Here is a 27,986-nt window from a genome sequence, read left to right as displayed (position 1 = left end):
AAAATCAATCCTTTGATTTTTCTGAAAATCGACAGTGTCCCTTATAATCCCGTGTGCCTTATGTATGAATTCTGGTTGTGTTTACTGACCTCGAAACGATTTTATGTACACGGCGCTCGAAAATCTGTCAAATGTTTCAGTACGACTTTGCTAAGCTACGAACCCGCACCGCTTGATGGATTGTCGGAGCATTAAGCTATATTAGGCAGGCGCCTCGCGGAGTGATACGTTTTAAGTTTTTAAGTTTTGTGGATATTCTACATGGTTATGCTGAGGATATGTCGGCCAGTTTCCACTGGAAATGCCTTTTGGTTAAACTGTCAGCGAGGAATTTGCACTGTTACATTTTTATATAACTTTAATGCACATAAAAAAACAGCTGCTTGTTTAAGTGAAAATACATTGATGTTTTTTTGCACTAATAAAGTTGTGGAGTTGTAAAGTATTTTGTCTAGTGTCAATTATATCGTCAGTTATATCGTTATCGCAAATTTTCAAATGTATATCATGATAAATATTTTTCATATCGTCCTGCTCTACTCTCCATAAGACCTGTTACCACTGAATTTCAGTGCATTACTTGTGTCTTTTGTCGTAAGCATTTCCCCCTGTTTCCCTTTCTTCAGAATTAGGCTTCGCTGAACAGTAGATGGACCAACTGATAGGCCAGATTCATCTTTCAGGTCTTGTGTCCGGTTTTTACTGGATTTTTTCCTATTTGTCAAGCACATGACTTTCAGATTCTTTTCATCTGCTGAGAGCTTTTTTAGCCCTACCACCTCTAACCGTAACACTCATAAATTTGAGTAAGGAAATGGGTACAATTTATGTGGTTTTGCAACAGACTGCTAACACCAAAGTACCAGGGACGCAATTTAAAATTGTTTCTTTGCTAAGTTGTCTGTTATGTGTAGACTGACGACCCTGGTTAGGTGATATTTGAATGATTCACATCTAAGCATTAAGTGGCTTAACACAAAAACATTCCTCTGCTAATAACCTGTACAAGGACTGGACTGAAAATGAGTGAAAAAGCAGCCAATGACCAAAGAAAAACCTTTAAAGGATCTTCAGAAAGCCTGGAGAACTTTTGCTCAAGACCACTTTTTAAAGAAATGATAAGAAAATCTGGTTCCTTGGAGGCAAAATTTAAAGAAATGACAGGTGGCTCGAGACTTTTGCACGGCACTGTAGGATTCACATAATAAATATACTCATAGCTGACGATGGCTAACACAGATTAGATAACTGCACTGGGTGAACAAGTACACTAACCATCTTTATCAAGATCAAAACATGATCCCAGGCACAGGAGTATTATCTGCATTTACTGACTCACTGACTTAATTTTTATTCAACCAAAAGCACCGATATTTTTAGCAGTAGGTTTGATAGAAGCTGAGCTGTTTTGCTGTCCCTGGGCTGTTAGAAGCAGCACTTATTTAACATAAGAAAAGCTTTAGCAGTGATAAACGTACAGTGGGATTCACACCCACACTCTCTTTATTGTCACTCCAGCACCGTTGAATCACTGTCAGCCACTCTGGATAAGAGCACCTTCTAAATGTCTTGGATGTACTGTTAAATGTAACCTCTGCTTTATGGTACAGTATGTACAAAAATGACTTTGTATCAACATAATTTGCTATGTTTCTAAAGTCTACTGTGTCAACAAATTAAAATATCTCAAATCTAAATGTGCCATTTTACAGGGTTGAAGAGTTGCTGTTTTTTTGTTTTTTAAATAACAGGCATACACATCAACACACATTTAAAAAGACCAAAGGAAAGCCTATACAATAAGAATCCAAATGTGATGAAAAGCGTAACACTTTCTGTGTTGGTAACAATCAGCGGTGCAGAAACATGTGAAAGCTTTGACGCACAGTGAGTCTGTCATTTCCCCCCTGATCAATGTCAGCTCCACTGACAGGCAAGACTAACAGAGGAAGCTAAATATATCTCACATACACAGTCCTTATGACTGTGCCCCAGAGTATATTTACATGGCGTGTATGTCAGATAGAAGATCCAGAGGCGCCCAAATACACGTTATGATAAAACAACTACTGAAACTCTATTACAGCACACTAAAATAACATATTGATTAATGAGTTAGTGTGCAGTGTTTTGTGAAACGAAACTGTTTTCAAACCAAAAATACTACTTAAAAAAAACAGCCACCACTCTACTGAAGGTTTGCTTTGCTAGAGTGATTTTAAAAAAAACATGCTCATCAAATTTAAAAAAAGATAAAATTATGTATTTCATATCCATAGTTTGTGGGGCTTTTGTTTGCCTCATTTAGCATGCATAATATGAATATGCAAATCTGCCCTTGTGCCTCCCGCTCAGCCACTTGCACGCAGGCTCCATTCTTCCTGTTCTTCCTAAGTTATCTTGCAAAATAGAAAAAGATCGGTGCTAAATGTTTAACTCAGGAGGACCTGGAACACAAATCTAGTGCTGTGCTGTTTTGGTTAAAGGAAAGAAGAAAAAAATCCCAGAACACATGAACAAACACTTGCCTTGAGCACACTGGAAAACAGCTAGTTGCTAGCTGTGTAAATTAAAACTGTCATCAGAAGCGGAGCACTTAAACGAACACTTGCCGGGACACGCGGCACACTTGCAATAACATACGTTGCTGTCAGATTGTGTAACATCATCTTTATTTTAATTGTCTCCTCCACTGTGCAGCGTTTGTCTGGTTTACAGTGACACACACACACTCGCAGACACACACATCTTGAAACAGAGATAAGAGGACATTTTCCTGCTGAGCTGATATGAAAAGAGTCCACGTCGACAACTTTGACTTGATAGCTTAATAACGTGTTGCTGGTGTTTGATCAATGTTAGCCCCATTCCCTGGCTGATGGGGTCGAGCCCTCAGGTTTGTAACGTATGTTAAGCAAGACGGAAATGCTCAGCTGCGGTGCTTATTTAATGTCCTACATATTTACTGGAACATGAAAAATACCATATTAGTGAAAGATTTTTAAAGTGTTGATTGATTAGTTGGTTTTTAAATTCATCCTTAATACTTTTGAGAACACTTTCAAATCATTAAAGCCACAATGACTGCTTCCTGTTTAGCAACAGAACTAAATTATGCTTACCACTTCATGTTATTTAAGCAAAGTCACACAAGCATGAAAAAGCATGGCTTTGAACACAAGCGCACAGTTTTCCCTGCACTATTGTGTAATGCACAGTCTGAGTGATTGATAGATCACAACGTTTAACAAAATGATCTTTCACTGTTTCCAAAAATGTTTCTGATATTTTCAGTGTGCGTTTATCACCATGATCTCACTTACATATTTGGGGATCAGTTATCTTTGTGTCATATTCTATTTAATCCGTACCTACTGGCAAACCGGTGGTGATCAGAGGGGTTATAATTAACACAAAGGAACTTTCTCCAACACACACATAAATCATGCCCACCTCAATGGTACTTCACTCCCACGCAACATCCTCTCTTTGGTTACACCACCTACGCACTGCAATGATACTGTACCACACACACTCACACACAAAGACCACCCACTCATTCCAGTGATATCGCAGATTGAATACGCAGGGTGTGAGGGTGGAAGGATGGGAGTACAGAGAGAAATGGTGTGAGCTGTGCGCACATATTGCTTCAAGGCAACTGCTCTTTTCGAGTATTGCTACTGCCAAATCCCTAATGAAAACACACTAATGCATGCACACACATACACACATACACGCAGATCTGCCAATAAAATAGTGCTGTATGCCATTCAAGCATATGACCTTTGGGCCAAAACCAAACACCAAAAAATACTGTCAGAGCTAAAATGTGCCCCTCCTTTTCTCAATAAATCTGTTAATTAGTCATTAGTTGCTCAATTATTTACACATCCACTTAGCTGACCCGAAACACTGACAGGCAACACATGCAAGACAAAGGGCATCACCTAATCTCACAAACCCAGATCCCATTTGCTGGATTAAGAGAAGGAGGCCATCTTGAAAGGAGTCCTCCAATCAGCCAACTGTGGGTTACCCAACTGCTGTACCACGATGCATAGGTCAAGTGATAATTGGTTGAAAAGCTGATTTAAAAAGAAAAGGGAACCATAGACAGTAACAAAGATGGATTTAGCTTGAACTCATTAAACATTTTCCTGATGATTATATGGATTCAGTTACTTATTTCAGGTCACACTAAATGAAACGTTATAATTTTATATATTTTGGCTTTTAAATCATCCGTGCATTTTTGCCTGCTTATCTAGGGCTGGGTTGCGGGGACAGCAGCCTAAGCAGAAAAACCGAGACCTACCTCTTCCCAGCCACCTCCTCCAGTGTAACTAGGGGAACACCGAGGCATTCCCAGACAGCTGAGAGATGTAATCTCGCCAGAGTGTCCTGGGTCAGCACCGGTGTCTCCTTCCAGTGGGACATACCCAGAATATCTGACTCGGTAAGCGCCCAGAGGAAACCTGTCAGGTGGCTGAACCACTTCAGCTGGCTTCTTTTGATGTGGAGGAGCTACATTGAGCCCCTTTGACATGACTGAACTCCTCACCTTGTCTCTAAGGGACAGTGAGAGGCCAGCCACCCTTTAGTGAAAGCTTCAAGCCATTTGGTCCCTGTAAAACCACTGTAGGAGCTTGAACCACACTGCAAGCACTAAGTCGAACAGATTTCCAGTGGGCGTTGGACTCCGCCAGAGTTGCCCTTTGTCACCAGTTCTGCTCAGAATTTTCATGGACAGAATTTTTAGGTGTACCCAGGTGGTGGAAAGCTTTCACTTTAGGTGCCTCAGTATTTTATCTCTGCTTTTTGCAGATGATGTTAGCTTCATCAGGGGGGTGGCCTCCAGCTCCTCACGATCAGCACACCCAGATCTAAGCCCATGATCCTTAGCCTGAAAAGGGTACACTTGCTACCCCAAGTGGAGCAATTTAGGCATCTCGGGATCTTGTTCACAAGTGAGGGGAGAGGAGAACAAGAGATTGACAGTGGAAATTGGGGCAGTGGCTGCAGTGAGGAGGCTGTATCGGTCCATTGCAGTAAAGAGAGAGCTAAGCAAAGCAAAGTTTTCAATTTACTAGTCGATCTATATCCCAATCCTCACCTGTAATCATGAGCTGTGGGTAATAACAGTTGGTAACAAACCAAATCCAGCCAACTTGTGGGCTGGGGCCAACTTTTTGGAAGCTGACAGCTGGAACCGAGGTTCAGCTGCTCATATAAAAGTATTCCTGCCCTGTTGACCTGTTTGTTCCTATTTCCCCTCCCCCCACCTTTTCTCTCTTTCTCTCATTTCTCAGGGGATGCCAAGCCCAGAAGTGATGGTACATATTTCCGGAGGTTTTCCAACCAGCAGAACCACCATCCTGCTCCTTTCCTCCATTTTGCAAGTCCCTAACACACTAAATATTTCATAAACAATCTCAGTAGATGTTGTGGTTTTTGCTAATGAAACCAAAATAAAAGATTTATTATTTTCTCAGCATTCAACAGCTGCCGCTACTGTGCAATCCTGCATGGATTAAACTGAGGGTTGTTCCCTGTCTACCTCCCTCACAAACCGTGCTTTTATCCGTCCTCCTGCTCCACACATCTCTGCCCCCTCGGTGCCCTCTGTGCACCCACACGTGTGTAGTTGGCACCGTGCCGTGCCTTCATTATTTATCATACAAATGAAATATTCATGACATTCATCAAGAACACAGAAACACATACTACAAACAGGCACAGTTACAGGTTTCTCCCATGTATCTCTCTCTTTTTTTCTCCATCTCAGTAACTCTCATTAATTTGTTACACTTCAGTTTATATTAAAGCAATGGAAAGCACCTGCAGAGCTTGGCAGGGCATTAAGTTGCTGGTTGCAGATAGCACCTATTTTTTTCTTGTTATGAGTGAGAAACTGGTGGATAAAATCAGCTAAAATGGTAAATGATTTAAAGCATCCACTGCTATGCAAGTGCAAACATGTTGTCCACAATGCAAAGGTTTTCATGGGCCTTTTTCCCAGGAGAGGGCAGGTCATTACATGCACAGTCAGCTGTCCGCAGCATGCGTTCCTTTTCCCCATCAGTAACTACTTTAACAAGAAAAAAAGCTTCTCACTTCACAACAGAAATACATTTATAATAGCATAAGTTTGTAGGACATAAATGTTTCTCTTAGAGCAAAAAGCATAAAGTAAGATTTTGAGCTCTGGGTCATTTTTAATGTTGCTTGCAAACAACTGGTTAATCTAAGAAAAAATAACCACCAGATGAATCTATGATGAATTCAGTCATTAGCGTTGATTCGATTCCCTAATTGCTTTTAATGGATGTTCCGTTCTTTATATAACCACTGGAAGTAAAATGCTAAAAGTTTCATGAATCGCAAAGGAAATGAAAGCGTTCATCCCAGCAACCGCTGGGTTAGGCCGCTCACACGCAGACACAGAAACATACAAAACACACCTCTTGAAATATCTTTGTGCAACTACAGCTCTTTGACGTGTGCCACGCTGCCCTAATCCCTCCCCAACAGTCACGTGACATGATTATATAAAAGCTTATTGTCAGTCAATATCATCTTCCCATCAGGCTCTCTGTGCATCAATACGGTGCAAAAGAGGAATCAAACAGAGAGACACTGCATTACAGTAAGACTGCATCTTACATGAAGAACATTTTGTGAAAGATTACTCAGAAATCTAAAAACTTTCTGAGCGCAGATAATAAATCATTTGCTCTCATACTGAAGCGAAACAAGTCGCAATTAATGTTTTCATTAGGAACACTTATTAGAGACAGCATTTACTGAGCTCTAATGCAGTGAAGCACTTTACTGTTTTTTTCAATTTTCTCATTTATACCTCTTTTTTTTCCACTTTGATTTTTTCTTCCCCTCTCCTCTCTTCATCTCTCCAACTTGCTCCGGTATATTCTGTTTATGAAATGTTGGCAGAACACGATGTCGTACACAGCCTTTCCCTCTAATGAGCTGCCAACGTGCGTGCGCCTCTGCGTTTGTTTTGGTGTGCATGCGAGACGCAGTGACATGCAGCGATGTCCCAGATTTAGATGCTTTCAGATTCAGTATCCAGGTTCAATGCTACACCACACAGAAATCTGTAGCTACTTCTATTTATTAATCTATAGCCATAGTAGGCTGTCACCTACAGCGTTTCCTGCATTGCAGACACTTACTATAAGTAATACTACCTTTATCGCTGAATTAACATGCTGAATATAAGAGATCAAGATTAACTTACTCTTTTCTGAGAATGAAGGTCTTGAAGCTTGAATAATTATTTGTATATATTCGTCTGGTTTGACAATGAGCATGTATATCTTAGTTTTCTGTGATGTAGTGAGCAGCCATAATTGCTCCCATTGATGCTGGATCTTACAGCTTTTTTTGTAATTTCTAAAATAATTATAGCAAATGATACAAGCTTTGGATATAAAACTGTCCTTTCAGCATACACGTTATGCAAAAGTGACATAACGAGCCTATAATGACAGTACATGGTCTTCTGCTGCAACAGAGATGCTCTTCTGCACACCTTAGTTGTAATGAGTGTTTATACAAGCTCAAAGTATTCTTTCCATTCTCTTCTGACCTCTGTCATCAATGAGGCGTTCTCACCCGAAGGACTGCCGCTCACTGGATATTTTCTCTTTTTCAGACTAATCTCTGTAAAATGGCTGAACTGGAAAATCCCAGTAGATTGGCAGTTCATGAAATACTCAGAAAAGCTGATCTGGCACCAACTGCCATGCCAGCCACTAAAAATCGCTGTTCTTCTGCATGCCTAAATGTACTGAGTTGCTGCAACGTGACTGCCTAATTAGATAGTTGAGTAAAGGAGCAGTTTATCAGGTATACCAGTGAATGTATACTGACTGACTTGGCTCACTCATTTGGCTACAAAACACCTGCATCACACCTTCTCCCTGACTGCAGCCTAGCAGACCTGGCACAGTGTTTAAACAGCGTAGGGAAAGGTCTAGGCGAGCACTACTGTTGCCGTTTCTGTTTCTTGCTCTTCCTACTGTCTCAGTGAAGAGGAAACTTCCTCATGAGTGGGGGTGAAAGACTCAAAGAGGAGGCTGGTGCAACAGGAGGAAGGCAAGAAGAAGAAGAAGAGCGAGGTGATAAAGAATCGAAAGCAAGAAGAAGAAAGTCAATGATGTGAACAAAACGGAGCACCATTCACCTTGGGCACCTCCCCTCATGTCTGTGCGTGTTTGTGTGTGTAACTTCTTATATAAGGGGGAGGTGAACAGCCTACGCCAATGTATAAATACCCACGATGCCGCTGGTGGAGCAGGGAGAAGGGTCAGAGTGAGTCAGCACACCCATATCACTCCTCCTCTTTCTCTCTCTCCCTTCCGTCAATCCATCCGCTCTTCTTCTCCTCTATACTCCTCCTCCTCCATCTCTCCAGCGATCATTTTTCATCTTGTTACACAAAAACAGAGGATTTCACTTGGCAAGTGAAAATGTGACCTTGGGTTGGTCATGCTCATAAAGACAAGTTGGGGTGTAAACAAAGTAAAACAATCAATTAGACTTTCACAACAGGACCCTTTCACCAGTGCTTTTACGCAACGCTTCCCAGGAAATCTGGCAAATCCTAAAAGATCATCAACAGGTTATATTTGTTAGATTTCAGGCGTATTTAACATCTATTCTTTTTATTTTTGCAACTTCAACAGAGTCCATCTGCTCAAGTGGTCCTTGAACACTTGCTCCTTTCATTTCACTCCTCTTAGGATGCTCCATATGTGTTTGTGGCATGTGGCTGTTTGCTGTGACTATGGCTGCATTTAGAGAGATTCTTCTCTAGCAGGAAAAATCTGCTATAAAAACAAGTCACATGTTAACTATAAATGATTTGACAGCTTACTATAGGGGGAGTCCACTGCAAGGCAATCACTATCAGTCCTAAAGCCACAAACGGGCCACAGCTTTTGAAAAAGGGGAAGAAAGAAGCAGCGTTAACACTGTGTGACTTCAGTAGATGGTAACATGCAGTCATCATAAGCAGGAACATGCAGCTGTCTTACGTTTCATTTACTACTCCTTGAATAGCAGATAATAAATTATATAAAATATCAGCAGAACTATAATAGGAAGACGCTTTTTTAAAAATAATGTATTGTTTCTCGTTCAATAGCTATTCTAATATTAAATAGGAAGATAACAGAGTGACAAAACAATAAAACTGCCTTTTCAGGAGACACTACAGTCTGTCTGGCTTCTTGCGCCGCTCGATTTCAGTTTCAGCTCTGTGCCAGCGCTGTAAAAGTTTTGGCACAGAGTGATTTCACGTGGTCCAGCTAACACCTCCACCCTTATCCTCTCTCTCTCTGTGTCTCTCATCTGCTCCGTCTCTAGCTCATTCACTGCATTCCCTTTCTTTCTTTCATTCACTCCATCTCCTCCTCTTGATTTCTGGCCTTTCACTCTCCTTCTTTTCCCCATTTTATCCCAGGCTCTGCTCATTCATCCTTCTCTTTATCCTGTCACCCAATTCCATCCCCTACTCGCTCGATCGCATTTTTCAGCAAGTTGGCTCGCCTCCACCTCGCGGTTAATATATTTGCTTGTTAATCACATACATGCAACTGCAAACTTTCAGATCTGAGAGCTTCCTAGTGTTTGTGCAGTCTGCAGCTGAGCCACTGCTGTGTGGGCGTTACGTAGGTGTCTTGCTTTTTGTGCACCTTGATAGAGCTTGTTAAGATGGGGGAAGCATACGTTTCCATGTGTATCAGTTTCTTCTAATGGGTGTAACACTGATGGTGTAAGTAGGCCTGCGTGCAATGCATATATTAGTACCAATAACCTAAAAGAAATCGAGTATGTAAAAACAATCTACTTAAACGACGAAACATAAGTTTGGATTAAAAATATATTGTCAAGAAGATGTGCTGAATAGCTGCACGGCACAGTAAAAAACACTGACATTTGCACTGTTAATCTCTGCACCAACACTTGTTGTCTCTTCTCGCTCCCTGTTTGTGTGCACATGGAGGGCTCTTCGTGTCCTCTCACTGCAGAAGTACATCTACCTCCGCATCTGCTGAGCATGTCCAGTCGACACACACACACACACACACAGACACACACCGGTAACCCTGTAATCTCCTGTACTGTACATCAACTTTTCTTCACTATGCTTCACTCTCCTGCCCTCATCTCTCACTCACTCCACCCTTCACTGCCACTCGCTCTCTCCCTCTCTCTCTTAACTCCCCCGCAAACAGTACCTGCTGTTTTCGGCCAGACAGCAAGAAAATAACTGCGGGTAGGAAAGAAAAAGCAGAGAAACTGAACGCTCGAGTGTATACAGTGTGGGTTCTTTACATTAGACATCCTTGTATTTAGAGCAGGCATGCAGTTTTACCTGATCTGAGGTTACTCATTAACAGAGAGAGAGATAATATGAAGAGGATGAGGGAGAAAGAGTGGGTGAGAGAGGACATCGAGGTGAGAGTGGAGAGCCGATGAACAGCTTTGAATACCAAATAATACATGAAATACAAGTACATGTGCCAGCACTGATTACAGAATGAAACACAAAAATTCAGACCGATACAGACAGCAATTTGATTTGTTAATGTGACTTCAACAAATGAGCTGATGATAGCCAATCATGTTGTTGATATACGGAGCTAAACTCAGTCCAGAGGGCTGTGCTACGGCGTGAGACTAAAGTCCTAGAGTTTTCTGTGTCCTGGCTAAATCAACGTGGTAAATTTATGGGAACATATTTACTACAGGTTTGTATTTTCTAAGAAGTTTGTGTTTTTATTCCATTTTGACTTTTTGTTTTTAATTCAGCTTAGTTAGTTTTTTCTTTAGTTTCAGTTTATTTTAATTATTAACATATGGAGGGGCAGGATTAAGGAAAATTAGAAGTTTGTTATCCTCGATGGTTATCTGCTGCTTAGTCTGTTTTACACTGCAACAACTAGAACACAAAAAAACTCTCTAAGAAACCTGATCAATCAGTCAAATTCATTTCACTTTCACCTGTTGACAATCTAAAGCGCTTTCCACATCCCCTTCAACAGGCTGTGGGACAGTAACCTTTTATTTTTACAGTAAATGCATCCAGTTTCAAGTTTCAGAGCTCCAAAGTGCACGATAAAAATAAACAGCAGCATAGAGAGAGCACTCAGCAATAAAATAATTAACTTGAAATAAAATGTTTATTTTACCGCTCTGTGTGCTGATCTCATCCTATTTGCAATACTGTTGCATTTTATTGTTAAGTGTTTTTATCTTCTTTATAGATTTTTATCATCATCATCTGTTGACGGTACCATCATCTGATAACATCTGTTTGGAGTCGGCTGCACTTACAGGGATCATTTTGTGTGGAAGAAGAGTCACTTGACCTGTAAAAAGCCTGCCTTATCAGAGAAAGTTGCTAAACATGATTGTAATATCTGTCATCTCCAACTGAGGCTTTAGCTTTTGCCGACCCAGCTAATGCAAAGAAACCCTGGCTGTGCCGAACTCCCTTCGTAGTATACAAGTGGAGGAAATATGGCAGAAATATTGTGGACCTGTTGTGAACTCTACCACTACATCTCCAGCTTAGAGCTACAATATGATTGATCTGACTGACATTATAATGCCACAGTGCTACAAAGCTATAATTCACTCAGTAAAAGCTTTTCTCTGTATATTTATGGTACGCTGTACGTGATCACGTGATCACACACAGTGTCAGTTTTAACTCAGAGTGGATTGCATCCACTAGTAATTTGCAACATAACTCTCCTTAACTTATTAATACACACGACCTGATAGATAAGGGCTTAAAGAACTACACATAACCCCTGACACAACCACTGATGTTTGGTATTTTCAATAAAAAAAGGCAAGCTCTCCAATTGAAACCATATAGGTGTAAAGTACCTATTGTCATGGTTGTAATAATAAATAAATTATATATATATATATATATATATATATACACACTTGTCACATGACCATGAAACTGTTGTCATTATGGTGAATTTGTTGAAATAACTGATGCTGTCTTACATAATTGAGTCCACAAAATATATCTAATGCATGCTCAAACAACCTCTGAGGTTATTATTTATTGGAGGATGTTCTGGCGATGCTCAGCACTACCTAAGAACGAGTAGCTGCTTGCTCAGTATTTTCACATACGACTGCTCTCTGCCAAAAAGAGAGACGAGATAAGAGAGTTAGCAATTAGGAAATTTTCTTAATTTTGATAACCTGGATCTTCACGACATAAATCATAGTTGCTGATACAGGCAGATAATGTCATGTCCACCTGCTTATTTACACAGCATTATGCAGCTTCTGTAGAGCAGAGTAGCAGCGCAACACTAGCAGGCTGAGGGGGATAAAACTGAGTGCAGTAAAGAAAGGCTCAGCTTTTGGCCAGATTTACTGAAGCCAAAACTTTGCTGTTAAGAAAAAAACCTCCTCGCACATCTCTAATGGAAGATACCAATCAAGCTAGATTTTAGCTTCAAAGATCAGGCGGGCAATCACTGAAAAATAAGGACCAAATTAAGACCAGCCACATATGTCCGCGTGGTGTGAAAGCAACTTAAGATATTAAGGAAAATGTTATGTTATACCTATGTTTTATCATCCAAAAAAGGTCACCTTTTCCAAAGAAGTGAAAATGTGAAAGAAAGATACATGGCTGGCATCCAGATAAAATGTCATCCTATTCCTCTTCACCTCAAGCCTCACCTCCTGAACTGAAGTTTGGGTTCTAACACAGAAAAACATGCATATTTAGTCCCAGCTAAAGAAATAACAACAGCTGGTTATAGGCTAATTTAATGCTTATGTAACATTAGGCTTAAATGCCCTAACAATACCACTTTCCCACTAGTAAACTGTTTGGTTACATTCTCACATCATATGAGAGTTTATTCACTAAGTGTCAGAGTCCAACAGCGTTATTCACTTCAAAGCTGGTTTCACTAACAGCAGCTAACAGAGGCTAACAGCAGCTAATACAGGCTAACAGCAGCTAACAGAGGCTAACAGCAGCTAACAGCAGCTGCTGTTACAGCCAGAGAAAATAGACGTGGACACCAGCTGAGCAAAGTTTTCTGGTTCTGTTTTGTTATCAGCTAAAGTTAACAGCGGACAGACAGCCTCTAACTCTGGATTATTAAATTGGGAAGGCTACGAAAACAAAATTGACTGCAGTCAGTGGTGGTAATAGTGAGATTTTACACACTATACTTTTAAGGTAGGTTAGAGAGCAACAGTACAATGTTGTTTTGATGTAGTTGTCAGTGCTAATATTCAGAAAGCCCAAAAACAACAGCTAGAAAAGTAGGATTCAGCAAAAGTAGAATTTGTGCTATGTGAGCGTTTAGCTAACAGGTAGAATATGTAGCACAAAGAAAACAAGAGCTTGTGTGTGTCTATGTATGCTTGCTTGTGTAACTGCGCAATTTGGAGGGCAACAGAGCAGGAGCTACACAAAACATACACATATTTTGACAACAAAGAAATTTAGCAATAATTATAGCCAAGACCGCAAACAAAAAACTCAATGACACATACTTGAATATCACTTGTTTTGTCTTTCTTTCTCTTTCTCCCTCTCACTGTCAAACTAAAATTTGAATGTCCCTTGATGGCGTGACAAGAAAATTGCCATTATAGTTATACAGAGGTTGTTTACATTCATCTGCAAAGAGTACATGAAATAAAACGATAATGCTAAATTGACACTAGCGTAGGTGGACGATATTTAAAAGAAAGAGGCTCTGTCATTAAGTGACAGCCCATAAAGTCACAAACTTAGGTGTTCGGTGAACAATGAGGAAGCTAATATGGGAGAGAGTGAAAGAAGAAGACTGCTGAAGTTAAATCAGAGAGAGGGGGAGAGGAGAAAGGGACATGTGTCAGATGAGGGAGACAAAGTGACAGATGTGAGGGGAGAGTGGCACAAAAGGACAAAGTCAAATAAGGAAACGGAAAGAAAGATAGAGGAAGAGGCATAAAAAGAGGTCTGGGATAACTGCTCTCCTGTCGGCTTGTGCCCCTGTTGCTAGGTTACCATCCGTAGATGAATGGGTTAAAGCATCTCAGGAGCGACAGTGACATAGTTTAGCTGATCTCCATCAGCCCATATACACACAAAAAATGGAGCAACTGTGTGTAACCCTAGATTTAGATTTAGATTTTGCCACTGAAGATCTGCATGCAAACAAACTCACATCAAGAAGATAAACACTCCACAGACAGAAAGTCCAAACATGGACTGAGTGAAACCTGTGCCAAGTCTGGGAACGCATGTGTTCAGATTTTTTTCACTGCCAGACATGCTTATAGGATAAACACACGATGGAGTCACTAAAAACCATAACGTACCACAATCTTAACAACGTTCCCGTGAAACAAACCTTCCAGTAACATTGTGAAACTTAAACTATCTGAATATTTTGACCAGATTTTTCCAGCGAAACGGTCTCCGCACATGCACTTTGTGGTAAAAAAAAAAAGCCACTACTAAAAGCTGATCCACTACAAAAGCCCATGCAAAAAGAAGGAGAGCCACATTTGCACAAATGTTTAAGCAGACCTCGATATACAATATTAAACTGTAACATTTCCATTAGGGAAAATAGATATGTGTAAAGACAATAAACAGAAACAGAAGAAATACATAAAGAAAATAAGTGTAGTTTTAATAATAATAAGAAGAATACAAATGCTAATGAAACAGTGCAAAGAATAACTATAGTTCCTAGCATTTGCCTTTTAGGTTTATCTTTTCTTCTTTAGTTACATGTGATATAGTGTGGATGATTGTCCTATTTTTCCCATGCTGCATGCAGTATTGCGACATACTATGAGAACACTGCCATTCCCACTCCTAATAATATCACAAATAACAAGAAGCACTCCGAGAGCACAAACTCCACCGAGGCAGCTCACTCTCTCTCAGTATTTACTTTTACGGGAATAGGATTATATTTTGAATATTTAATTCGTTTTCTTTGTTCTTTTTAAATGTACTTTAAGTAGTGCAGTACAAATCACATAAGCAAGACAGATGTTTACTTTGATTGCATAAACACTATGTAGGAGCAGGTAATGGATATTCTGTACTGATTTATAAATAACTAGACATGAATAACTTCAGCTTATTACCAAATATTATACTACAGTATATTTCTAACTAACTAAGCAGCTCATTCTTTTTCGCTGAGACTTGAAAAACACATTTTGTTGTGAACTTGAAAAAATGTCACTGTGGGATTAGAGGTCAAATGTGACATGATCTTTTATCAAAGTTTGACCCTATTTGACCTTAAAGAGGAGCGCAGAGGTCCCGGGTAAGATCATATTAAGAATCGCCACAAATCTTTCCCTATATGCCTATATGTTGTCAGTATAGGATTATTATCACCTTGACCTTCAGATCAGTCTGTTGACCTTGAAAGGAGGGGTCAGAGGTCAAATAGACAATATGCACCAAACTTGTAAGGATCACAGTTTCTAAATTTTGAGGCTTTTGTCAACTTTTGACCAATAAATCATGAATTTGACCTTGAAGACCTTTGTGGATGTGAGCCACATACACCGCTGGTCGAGTTAATAAGAAGAATACACAATTCCTACTATTTGCCTTTTTAGGAACATCTCTTCTTGTGTTCTACAGGATATGTTGGATGATTTTCTTGTCTTTCGAGTACTGCATCATCCTACAGCTGTATTGAGACACCACAGTATCATGTGTCACATGATACTATGGTGTCACTGTATCATAAAACTGCCCTTCCTTCCCTTCATTCATTCATATCCTAATGATATAAATAATTAATGTGATTGCTCTTTTTTCTCTTTCTGCAGTTGTTTTCACACTCGCCAAACTTTAAACTGATATTTTGAGTGCAAATAATTGGCTGAAAAAGATACAAAACACAGTAAACAAGCTTAAATATTCATATGTCCTAATATTATCCTTCTATAGCTTTTGCAGTAATACTCTTAATATTATGAAGTGTAACTGACAAACAGCATGGACTCTGAACATTACTCATCCCTTATTTTTTGTTTTAATTTTCTAATTCCAGTTCGTCTCGCACCCCTGTCAGTTTCACTTCCTCATTTTGTTTGTTTTCCTGACAGTTTTTTGTGACACCTGCTTTCAATTAGCCTGCCAGTCTCTCCTCTACCTGATGTGTAGCTCTTCCTGTTTGCCACACTGTCTTGGTCCTTCCCAGTCAAGCGCTCCAACATTTTGTTTATCTTTCTTCTTTTCCCCCATTTGACCATTGCCTACTACTTTTTTTTCCTCTGTCCTTTGCATGCTCTTTTGCTTTGCTTGTCCAGGATTTTGGACCTCATTCTCTATTTTTCCTGAGTCTTTTTTCCTGTCCTGAGTCAAAAAACAAAAACAAAAACCAAATTATATCATACTTTCCTCAGTTTTGCAACAAAACCATCATGCAGTTGCATCCCTTTTCAAAGAAAGTCTTTCAAACCCACAATAGAAGCACAGCAGCTTCTGTTCCCCAGCAGTTAGTAATCCAGGTGGGCTATCACACCTACACACCATGACTCATGTTTTAGACATTTAGCTCATCTCATCATCATCACCAATTTGCCCTGAATGCAATAGATCGAGTTCAATTCGTAGATCACCTACGCTCCAGTCAGGCAACAATGAGCGATGCAAAGGTGCCGTGACAGTGATCATGTAGGAGACAAGTGTTGGGAGAGTCAGTCGTTTAAAAAGACGAGCCAAGGACTTTGAGTTTTGTGGTGGCAGTAAATTGGGTGGAAAGACTTAGCAAACACATTTGTGTTACAGCAATAAGAGCATGCTTAACTTTTATTTGATCAGTTGCCTGTAAAATCATGTTCAGGTAGCACGCATGACAGAAGGATTCACTCCAAGGTGATGCTGAAGCATAACTCCATTAAAACCATTCATCCTTATGTGTTTTGTAAATCTCCACACAGGAAGAAGCAGACCTGATTGAGCATGTTTAGAAAGTCCACAATTTACATTAATAAAGGATTAATAAAGGTTCCCCTTTTCAATGTCCAAGTGCCAGTCACCACAGGACAACCTAAAGAGAGCCAATGTCCCAGTGGGTCAGAGCTACTCTGATGGCACAAGAGACCTCTATCCACTTTTAGGCATATGGTTATAATGTTCTATGCATGCTAACATTGTGCTAGCACACATTTCAGATGACGCTGATGAGCTGATTAGATTTTTGTCTGACATTTACTTATAAAACGACAACAAAAGGAAAACTACACCAGGTGACACTAAAGGAAGAACTGTGGTGCCAAAGGTCAAAGGTCACGCAGGAGGCAGGGACACCAAATTTCAGCACTTTATTAAATAAATTAAATACTGTGGAAATACTGTGGAAATACTACAAATAACAGAGCTCATGTCATGCACAGCCATTCTGAGATGACGTCAAATTAGCAAAAGATTTAACTGAAAAACCATCTAACACACTAATGTTCACAAAGCTACCTCCTAATTCAAAGCAAGCTAGAAAAAACCTGATATCTACCTGGTGATTGAGTTGAATTTTTTCACATTCGGCAACCAATTGCACCTTGTGTTGACTACATGGTTGCCCCGAGCCTGAATGTATTGCTCACTCACAACATTTTTGATTGCAATGTGATTGCAACCTTTCTGCAGTCACTCTCAGAGAGCTTGTTGGAGGTTTGCAAATAATTATTGTCTAATTTCTAAATGCACATCAGTCTGAATAAGTCTTTGTCAATGAGCACAACTCCAGGAGGCTTGACTCAACAGGCTGCCAACTGGTTGTACTGGTTATATTCTTACAGAGCAGAAAAGTTGTTCAGCATATCGCAAAAACTGCAGTTAAAAATGAACAGTAATACTGTTAGAAATTGCAGTAATATTGTATTGTGAGTGATGTTTCATGATAACATCATATCGTGGAGTGTTCGGTGATTCCCACCTCTAGTAACCACCACAAAAGTGCTACAATGTTTCCATGAAGCTGCTTCGTTTATTTTGCAAATCTAAAGAGGAAGGATCTAAATTTGGGTACTGTGTACACACTGTCCAGTCTCTTTTTTTGTTTAAGATGTCAAACAAGACTGACCCACATGGACTGTCTGGTTTGCCCTGATATGGCTCCAAGGTGTCACCGTGGCAACGGGTGTAGAATTGCCGCAAATGTCAGCAGCAAGGACAACCAAGCCCTGAAGGAGATCGTCTGTCAATGTGTAACTGAAAGTGAGTACGAGCACACACAGACACACACTAATACAAACAAACACACTCTCAGTGATCAGAGACTTGATGTGTGAAAGTGGATCAGAGCAAAAGGAGCTAGTCCTCAGTGGCAAGTAAAATTAGACTTTGTTTCACACACGCACACACACAGACACGCACACCTGTGGAATAACATGTGCACTCACAGAGATACAGCAGATAGCCACCTCTGACGGGCTGATGAAAAACCACAATTTTAAGCTCAGCTTCTTGACTTTCTCTCTTATTCTGTACATAAAACTGAACATGCAGTGGTACACACACATGCTGACATGAAACACACTCTCAGATATGTTCACACATTGGTAGATGCGCGCGTGCACACACACACACACACACACGCACGCACATGCACGCACATGTCAGTTCTTTAATGTGCTCAACTTTAAAACTGAGAAGAGGAAGTCATGGGAGGAAACATACTGGGTGTTACAGTGAAATGACTACGTGAGAACACTTACTACAAACATGGTCTTAGGGTGCAAAAGTTACCAAACTGCAAGTGAAAAACTGAAACTAAAAATTTCAAACAGCAAATTAAAAAGACTTTAGCCTCTGTGCATTTCCTGTGTTCAAATGTAAACATCTGAGCAGCACTACTCCTCTTAAAGTCAATAAATGTTGATATGATTATGACAACACGCTTATAACCACTTGGTGAATTCACTTTTTCAACATGTTTTCTGTTCCTGTATTTACATTTACACCTATGTTGGACACAAACGCTTTATTCTCGGGAGTCAAAATAAATGCAGTAGTAGAATAAAATTCGATAAAATAAAATAAAAATAAAAAACAGCAGCATCTTCTCCAGTAGTAATAAGCCGAGTGAGACTTCCCACCTAAAACATATGATTCATATTATGTTGCAGTGTGCCATGGGCTTAAGCTGTTTAGGAAGCAAGCTTGTTGTGTCTGAATAACACAGGGGAATGATGGAGAAATCAATGCACTATAATGCTGCAATATTTTTGGCCCTATCAATAAGTCGACTGTGGCTCGCTTTCAGAGCTATACCCACTACAGAGGCATGGCACAAGAGCCCGCACAATAGTGTTATATAACAGGAAACTCTTGAAAATGGTACGCGTCTTTTACGCTCGATCACTTCATTCCACTATCTCGACAAAAACACCTCGGCCTCTGTCGCTTTTTAAACCTTACCTTTATTCTGCTGATTTCCACCGTTCTCCCTTCACACTCCCACGCGTTCAGCCCTCCCTCCTCTTCCAACCCCTTTTCACCACTTCCCCCATCCATCCATCCACCTATCCATCCATTCATCCATCCTATTTGTTGGTACTCTCAGTGGAACACTTTTGCTATTTATAAAAGCATCAAAGCCCACAGCTTCCAGCACACAGCCACTTGAGAGAAGAAGGGGAGATAGAGAAAGAGCTGGGGGGTAGAGAGGGAGGACTAGTAGACACAAGGAGCAACACGGGCAAAGAAGGACCACGGAAAGCTAGAGATATGTGTAAGTAGGGGAGGAATAAAAATGAATGCACAGGATGTGAGTTAGAGAGGAAAGACCTGTAGGTGAAAAGAAAATGTTGGCGTCTACAGGGCTTAACGGAGGAAAAAACAGCACACTGGATTACAGATGTTCTTAACCACTTTCCTTCATGCAGGATCTCAGTGATCTCACCATCAACGCGACGCGTGCTCATCCGTGTCCGTGCATGAAAACCCAGTGTTTTTATATGTGCGCGTGTGTGCATATGTGTGTGTGTCTGTGTGTAGGAGGCAGGTTGCAGATCCCGAGACCTCCCACCCACACAGGTTGGAGTTGCAGAAGCACCTGAGCTGCATTCGCCATAGCCGACAGACACTGGTGTTTGCAAATATTCACTAAGTCATTTGAACCTGAACAGACTCATGAAAAGCCAGAAGACGTATTATGTGATTCCAGAAGAACTGCGGGCACCGTGCCCAACAACAGCTTTATGGTAGATGGTGAAAGCCAGAGACCACTCGGTTAAACTCGCGCACAAAAGACGGCATGAGTCAAAGGGAAGCTTGAATAGAGCCCTTGAATGGTGCTTTTTATATACATTTTTTCCCCCGTTTGAAGAGCGCTAATAGCTGCAGCAAACAACACCTTTATGGGCTTGTTTTAAGTGCAATCTACACTCTGTGCCTACACCATTTCATCTTCCCTCTCTCTCTCTCTCACCTCTTTTCTACCTCTTCTTCCCTGTCCATTATCTTCTCTGCCTGGCAAAAAATATCTCCCACCTATCTGCTGGAGTGTCATTCCAGCATACCTTTTTCTCTCATTTTCAACCATTTGCGCTGGTTTAATTTATTCCACTTTTTTTTAGAGTAGATTAGTGCAGAACCAGACCATTTTACTTCTGTGCAGTTCTCTTTATTCAGAGCAGATTCTTTCAAATCAAACGCACACAAAAAACCTCAGTTTTGACTTAATGATATCATCAGCAACACAAATAGCACAGCAGCGTGTGTATCCAGGCGTCACACTGCAAAATGATTACATACGGGACGCTGAATATAAACATTACATAAATTATGCAGAACTTGGTGTGCGTCTCCTCTATATCTGTGCTAATTTATCCTTCCTCTATCTTTATAAATTCCTTTCTTTTGGCCTTAGCTTCATGTCTTCAAGTGAGTACGGTATATTCTTGATAGGTTTCATTATTACAAAAACTGAAGGATAACTAAATATTTCATACTTTTTTCCCCCCTGCACTTGATATGAGCCCCTCAGAAGAAAACACACAGTCCTCCTCTCCTTCCTACGCCCTTCCCACTCACTGTCTCCCCCTTTCCTGACTCCTTCTCTTCCCTCTATGAATTCCACCCCCACTTCTTCATTATGCCTTTCTTTGCTTCTGCCTCCACCCTTCTCATCTCATCATGCTTATCTTCCATCCTTTCAGCCGTTTTCTCTGTTCTCCATCTAATTCTCTGTCTTTCCCTCCTTATTCCCCTAGTTGCAATGTTTACCACACTTCCTGCCACTCACTGTCCCTTCCACCCCTCTCGAGCTCTCCAAAGGGATAATTTGTCCATTAAGTCTGTGAGGAAACAGTGGAAGATACTCAACAGCCTGTTACAAACTGAAACCCTACTCATTATTAACATGCTCATTTAGGAACACGTGTAGACACACACACACACACACACACACACACAAGCAGAAACCAATCACGTGGAAGCATTAGCACAGGCACAGTTTTGCACAAGCAGCCATTAAGGAAATAAGTGCTCACCAGCTTATTAAATGGAACACGAGGCACGTGCATGCACACTCACTCCCGACTCAAAGAAGTAGGGAATACGCTCAAAAATCGCACAAACGTGGAAGCGCGCTTCTTAGAAATACCACATTGCATAACACAAGCTGCTGCTGCCCTTTGAATCCCACAGTCTCTCTAGTGTATGGACAACAAAACGGCAAAATCCCACTGAGGCATTACAGTTTATTGTTTACAGCAGCAACACTACCGAGGCAGTCAGCTGCTCCAACCCGCAACACTTGATACTGAGACGCACAAAATGCAAAACAGAACCAGCCTCTTTATTCATGTGTGCAGTAATATTAGCTGCAATTCCAACAGATGGGAGTGCCTTGGTGTTTAATTCTTTATTAATAGTCATAGGAAAAAAGCAAAAAACAAACAAACAAGAATTAAAAAATACTGTACGCTCTATTTGTCTCATCAGCCTGTGTCTGTTACTACAAGTCTGTTTATAATCGATTCACCCTGACTCTTCATGATGACGAACTCAAAATCTCTGGGGGCTTGGACTGCTGTTGGACAAAACGTGGAATTGGGCTTAATTGTATTTAATTTAAATTTAGGCTCTGGGAAATTTGGATATTCGTCTACATTTGCCGAGAGCTGATAGACAACAATGAGGGGCCAGGGCACAGTCACCAGCTTGATCTGACTGAGCATAACCACAGTAATGTGGTTTGTGAACTTCCACCATGAACCCTCCGCTCTGGCAATTTGGCTACTGCTGTCTTGTTTTTTGTTTTGTTGGCCTGACAAGCAAGAGGTTGATGTCACTGAGAAACTGAGGGTAACAAGCCAGCGGCTTGTCAATCACAAGGTAATCCTGCCCTAAAGCAAAGCCTGCTGTACTGAGCTCTTTGATTTACAAGATGAACACTATGCTGTGTTAAATTAGATTTAAAACAGGCAATTTATATCATAAGCACATAAGGCGAGTGAGTACAAAGGCAATAAATTAGGTGAGAATTTAAGGTTATTTTCCAATAATCGTACATAACGTACATCTTTTTGCAGCTATGGCAGTCGCCCTCTGCTGACCATTAAGTCATATAAATAAGTTTTATTTAATTTATTAATAGAAATTAATTAATAAGACCACAGGTTTAAGGCATGTTTGCATTGGATTCACTTGTCAGACAAGAGTCCTGGACTGTGAAGCAGGATGTCGGCTAAATGAGGTACCTGGACGTCCCAACAGACACTAACGATCACCATCTGAGGATGAAATTTAAATCACTCAGACATGAGCGAACTTTAGCAGACAGGTTTAGGTGAAAGTAGGGGTTACTGTAGCTCAGGAGGTAGAGCAGGTCATCTGCTAAACGCAAGGTTGGTGGTTCGATCCCTGCAAGCCAAATATCCTTGGGCAACCCGAGTTGCCCCAGCTCTCTAATGCATCCGATGCCTCCATAGGAAAGCACTGAGAAGCTTTAACAAGAAGAAAGCACTTGTGTGAATGGGTGAATGTGGCTTCGGTAGAGGTATCAGTCCTGTCTTCCAGGTAAGAGATCAGCATACACAAAACTACCACCTACTGACTAATCTGCTCTATGGAAAATAACTTCAGCATTCCCAGAAGAGGACAGTAGCTTACAGAGAGTATTTGAACTCTTTTGGGTTTTCCTGATAAGCCATTACCATAACTGAGAGATTAAATAACTTCCAAACCATTTCATGCTTATGTAGTTATAAAGTGACATAAAACAGAGAAAAACAAACCTTTGCACTTACTGGCCTTAAATAAAATATGCAACTCATTTTGTCTACTTCTCATTTTAATTTTTTAAATATGTTCTTTACTTCCCCTTTGGCTGCCTGCACAGCTCTTTTTCAGTTCTTTGTCCGCAGCTGCATTTAGAGCAGGGTGTCAAACTGGACGGCGTTGAAAAATGAGAAGGAGGGGCAACAATTTGGAACTTTTAACTGTATTTTTATGAACTTTATAATTTTGTCCTGCTGATAAAGACTTCACCCAGTGTCATTCATGCTATAATAAAGTAATTAAGTAATAGTTAAACAATTAAATGACAGAAAGGTTCCTTTGTTTCCAATATTTACTATACAAATGTCTTTTGTTTATTTCACAAAGGATATGCTGTTTCATAGTACAGGCCCCTGGAGGGTGTGAATATCTTATATGCAGTCTATGGTTTCAGAGCCTCCCAGTGGTATTTAACTATGTTCAGTGCATTTACTCAGTGTTACTGGGGATTCATCTGTGGTAAATCCACACCGTAGGTAGGTTATAACCTGCAAGCCCTCTGAAATCCTACCTGGGGATTTATGCTTCAGCAGGAAAGCTACATTGCAACCTCAAACCCCTCTGTAACCTACGATGTAACCTGACATACTCCTGTGCATTTCTGGCTACTTTTACACCACAGTTTTTGAATTTATGAGTTATAATAATCATAGGATTAATATAAGGGCTCACAAATATCAAGAAATTCCTGGAAGGAGATTGCTAAAACTATCAGAATGGATGTGAGGTACGAGGACAAAAAGTCCCAGCATTTTATTTGTATCATAGCTGGCACCACCAGGACACAACCACATGGTTGGTAACACGTAATGCACCAGCGCAAGCACAAGTAGGTCATGCTGTAGGCCCAAGAAAATTCACAGCATAAGTCTAAATCAGCCGTCACACTCACCGACAACAAACATGTCACAACTATCATCACAACAAAGGACAGCTGAGACTGGCACTGGCACTGCACTCACAACCAGTGCTACCAGTCCAGTAAGTACGTGGTGCTGTATTACGATGCTGACTGAGATTAAATATAAACATTATTTGGCAAATAATGCAAATCTTATTGAATTGGCATTCAAATGCAGTTCTCAAAAAAAGAGAGTCGAGAATTTTTTAGGGAGCTTTGTGCTAACACTGGTGGTAGTTTCAGTTCCAGTTGATGTTGTTAACGATAGCTTTCCCTAACCAGTCGCTTCTGATAATGTGTTAACAACAAACAACAGCTAAATGCCGAAAAGCACTTAAAGTTATCTTTGCTAATGGGGGGAGAGAAATGATAGTGATGCATATCATTTCTCTCCCCCCAACTAACATCCAAACATCTGATCATTTGTGACGCAGACTCTACACCACATCCTTCGTTATCATAAATACCACCGCAAGCTACTGCCTGCTGTTCTTTAAAACCAGCTACACTCTCTATTCTCATTCTTTGATTGTCATCTGACCATCTGCTTTGCAGCAATAAACAGGCATATATAATATCTGCAAACCCTCCATATCATATGGAGATAAATGTTCAAAGGTCAGACAGTCTGTGAGACGAGAATCACGAGGTGAGGAACAGGTGAACAAAGGAGTCGAGAGGAGAAAAAGAAAATCACAGCGATCAGTCATAAAAATGGAAGCAGGAGATCGATTCATACACACCGTGTAGACCGGGAATGTCAAACTCCTTTTATAAAGCCCGCTTTGTTCTTATGTGCGCCGCACCGGTGAAACTCCAGTGTCAGTGTGAGATGTTTAATTACGCCTTTAATCAGTGAGATATTTAATATAAGACAAAGAATTTCAACAGGTAAAGTAAAGAAATGCTGGTGTTGCAAATGAAATAAATGTGTCAGCATGACTCTTTGAGCTTAATTTGTAAGGAGCAATGTGTAAAATCACAGAAATCCATAATTTAATTACTTTTCATGGGTCTGTGTAGGTTTTCAGTCATCCAGGTCATAATAATTTGAGGATTCCTTTCTTTCCAAGTTCCTTAGAATATTTTAATGGGCAGGAAAAATCCAAAATTTATGCCCTCTTTCACATTTTCCAAACCCAACCTGTGGGCTTTATTGGGGTCTTTGCTGGGCCAATTCTGGGTCCTTATAACTAACTTGTCCACTGTGGTCTATAGTGATTTATCTTTGAGAGCCATAAAAGCCATTTCTCTAAAAAAAAAAACAACGTGTAGTCACTGTGACTGGTATACTTGTCTTCATTCGCATGAGCTCTCTCCTTCTGAATCTCCTAAAACTGCATGTTTTTGCGCGTCTGTCAAAGAAGCACAACCACGCAAGGGCAAGAGGCAACCTAAACACTGATCCCTTACCTCACTGCCAGTGAGCGGATGTGTTTCATGCGTGTATGAGTGCGTGTGACCTTGCGGAGGAATTCCCTTTCTCCCCGAGCTCTAAGGAAGTGATACCCTGTTCCAGACGGACAAAAGGGTCAGAGAGCAACTCAGGACACACAAAAACACCCACACACTTTTCCAAGGAGGAAAGTGCAAACTAACGATGAGTTCTCACTCACAACAACACACATCCATGATATTTTCCATTAGATAAATCTTTTCCTTTTATAATCATCCATTTAGCCACTAATCTCCTCCCAGCTCTGGTATCAGGACACACAGGTGTTTGCAGCACACACACTCCTTCCTCTCCAGAGGCGTTTAGGGGCTCCTGCAGTGCAACATTTCTTCCAACAAGCAGCACGGATGATATTGACCCGTTACATACACACATGGGACAATTACCAGATAACCTGCTGCTATGCTAAAGCACACCTCTTCCATCCCACAGCATATAGAGGGCTGCGTCTGAATGTTTCACTGTTGCTAGGAGACGTGAAAATCCTTGAGCATCCAGTTGGCAGTTAATACAGTGGAAAAAAAAAAAAAAAAAAAAACACAGACTTCAAACAAATTGAAAAATATAAATGCCAAAAAAGCACCTCCACATTTTTGCCACGTTCCTGTGGTAGTTTATATCATTTCCCGTGGCAAAGGCTGCAAACTCGGACACAGAGTCTGTCCACAGTACACTAGGAGACGACGGACAAAGTGAGGATGAGGGACAAAACTGGCAGGGAGGGATGAGAGAGGAAAGAAAAGTGCCTTTTTTTTTTTGCATATAATTCAAATGTCAACCTCAACATAGAAGGTCGTAAATAAGGCCAATTCATTACTCTCTTGCTTTGAGGAGGGTTTTTTTTCCAGTGTGACAAGTCAAATGGCACAAAATTACATACTTTTTCTGATGCAGACATACGACAAAACGTGACAAAAGGTTGTTTTTTTCTGGTGAGAGTCTGCAAGCACATATTTCATGAGTCTAGATCACCTTCCTGCAGTCTACATATCTTTTCCCCACTGAAATGAAGAAGCAGAAACACAGTTCTAGGTTATTCTATTTAAAAGAGAAGCCAAGTCTACAGCTCTGTTTACACAGAAAATTGGACATTTTCAACAAAGATGACATACTTTAAAATGTCAAAATTATCTTTGCCCGCTTATTCTGTTCATCAGATTTTATTTTTACTCCCAAAGGGTCGAGGTGTTATTCTTTGCTCTCATGAAATCCCAACATACTAGGACTTTAGACTGCTGTGCCTTTGATTAGCTGCACACCAGGGAGGCTGGCCGGCCTGTTGAGCTAGTTTTTACCTGACAAATGAGCTTTGGAAATGGTGCAAAAAATATAATGCACTGTACCACTTATATCTTTACCAAGTTCCTATTTTCTTTTGGGGGTTTTTTTGTTGTTGTTGTTTCAATGAAAAACTGCTGTTACTTTCTTCAGTGGACGTTTCCTTCACAAACAAGAGCTTGGGATTTTCTCTTACTCTAGGAAAGGAAAATGAAAACCCAGGAGAAAAGGGTAGATGGAAAAAAGGGAGCTTGTAAGATGAGACAGGCAGAAATAAGAAAAAGGTAAAGTTGAACAGAAGAGAGGAAGGGGTGACAAAGTTTTCAATTCAGATTCAGTAGATCGGTGACAAATAATGTGTGCATGTGTATTTAATTGTCCTACCTTGACACTGAAATCCCTGCTTCCCAAAACCCCTGTGAAGAGAACAAGCACACAGAGAAGTTAAAATGTGCATCCGCACACACACACACAGAAAAGGAAAAAACTGAACAGAAACTGAAACCTAATCGCTTAACCTTAAGATATCTCCATGGAAGCAAACGTTTAAAATGATGTTTCTGCCCAAAATAGCACACACACAACCACACACATGCACACACACACAGCAGTGAGGTTTGCAAGCACAGAGGTCGTTTAATTATCATGTAAACAGTTTGCTGGGCAGGTACTGAGGTTACACGCTGACACTGACAAACACACACACTGCTCTGCTGGGAGGGACTGCCCCAACCACACCTAGTCAGTGGTATGGGAAACGCTGAGATTCCCACAGGTGGACACACACATGCATATACACACAAACACACACCCAGGCCAGCTGATTTCCATACAGTGACTAGAAATAGATAATCTCTCAGGGCCTGAAATCACTTGGTGCTCCCATTGTTCTTTTATCATTGTGCTTATTGAGATAGATAGATAGATAGATAGATAGATAGATAGATAGATAGATAGATAGATAGATAGATAGATAGATAGATAGATAGATAGATAGATAGATAGATAGA

General features: G+C 40.5%; 1 protein-coding gene across 2 annotated transcripts in view; it reads right to left on the bottom strand.

Annotated features, from left to right (window-relative positions):
• The window catches only part of prkcbb (protein kinase C, beta b), a 103,241-nt gene that overhangs the window by 73,930 nt on the left and 1,325 nt on the right, over positions 1-27,986 (bottom strand). For both annotated transcript variants that reach the window (XM_005943606.3, XM_014340507.2), the window contains exon 2: positions 27,361-27,392. In XM_005943606.3, coding sequence (XP_005943668.1) covers positions 27,361-27,392 — 32 coding nt within the window. The remainder of the gene's footprint in view (positions 1-27,360; positions 27,393-27,986) is intronic.

The sequence above is a fragment of the Haplochromis burtoni genome, unplaced genomic scaffold (assembly GCF_018398535.1).
Source record: "Haplochromis burtoni strain Fernald_Lab_line unplaced genomic scaffold, NCSU_Asbu1 Contig_379, whole genome shotgun sequence".
NCBI lineage: Eukaryota > Metazoa > Chordata > Actinopteri > Cichliformes > Cichlidae > Haplochromis > Haplochromis burtoni.
The sequence above is the reverse complement of the archived record's forward strand: the minus strand, read 5'-3'. Positions and strand labels throughout refer to the sequence as shown.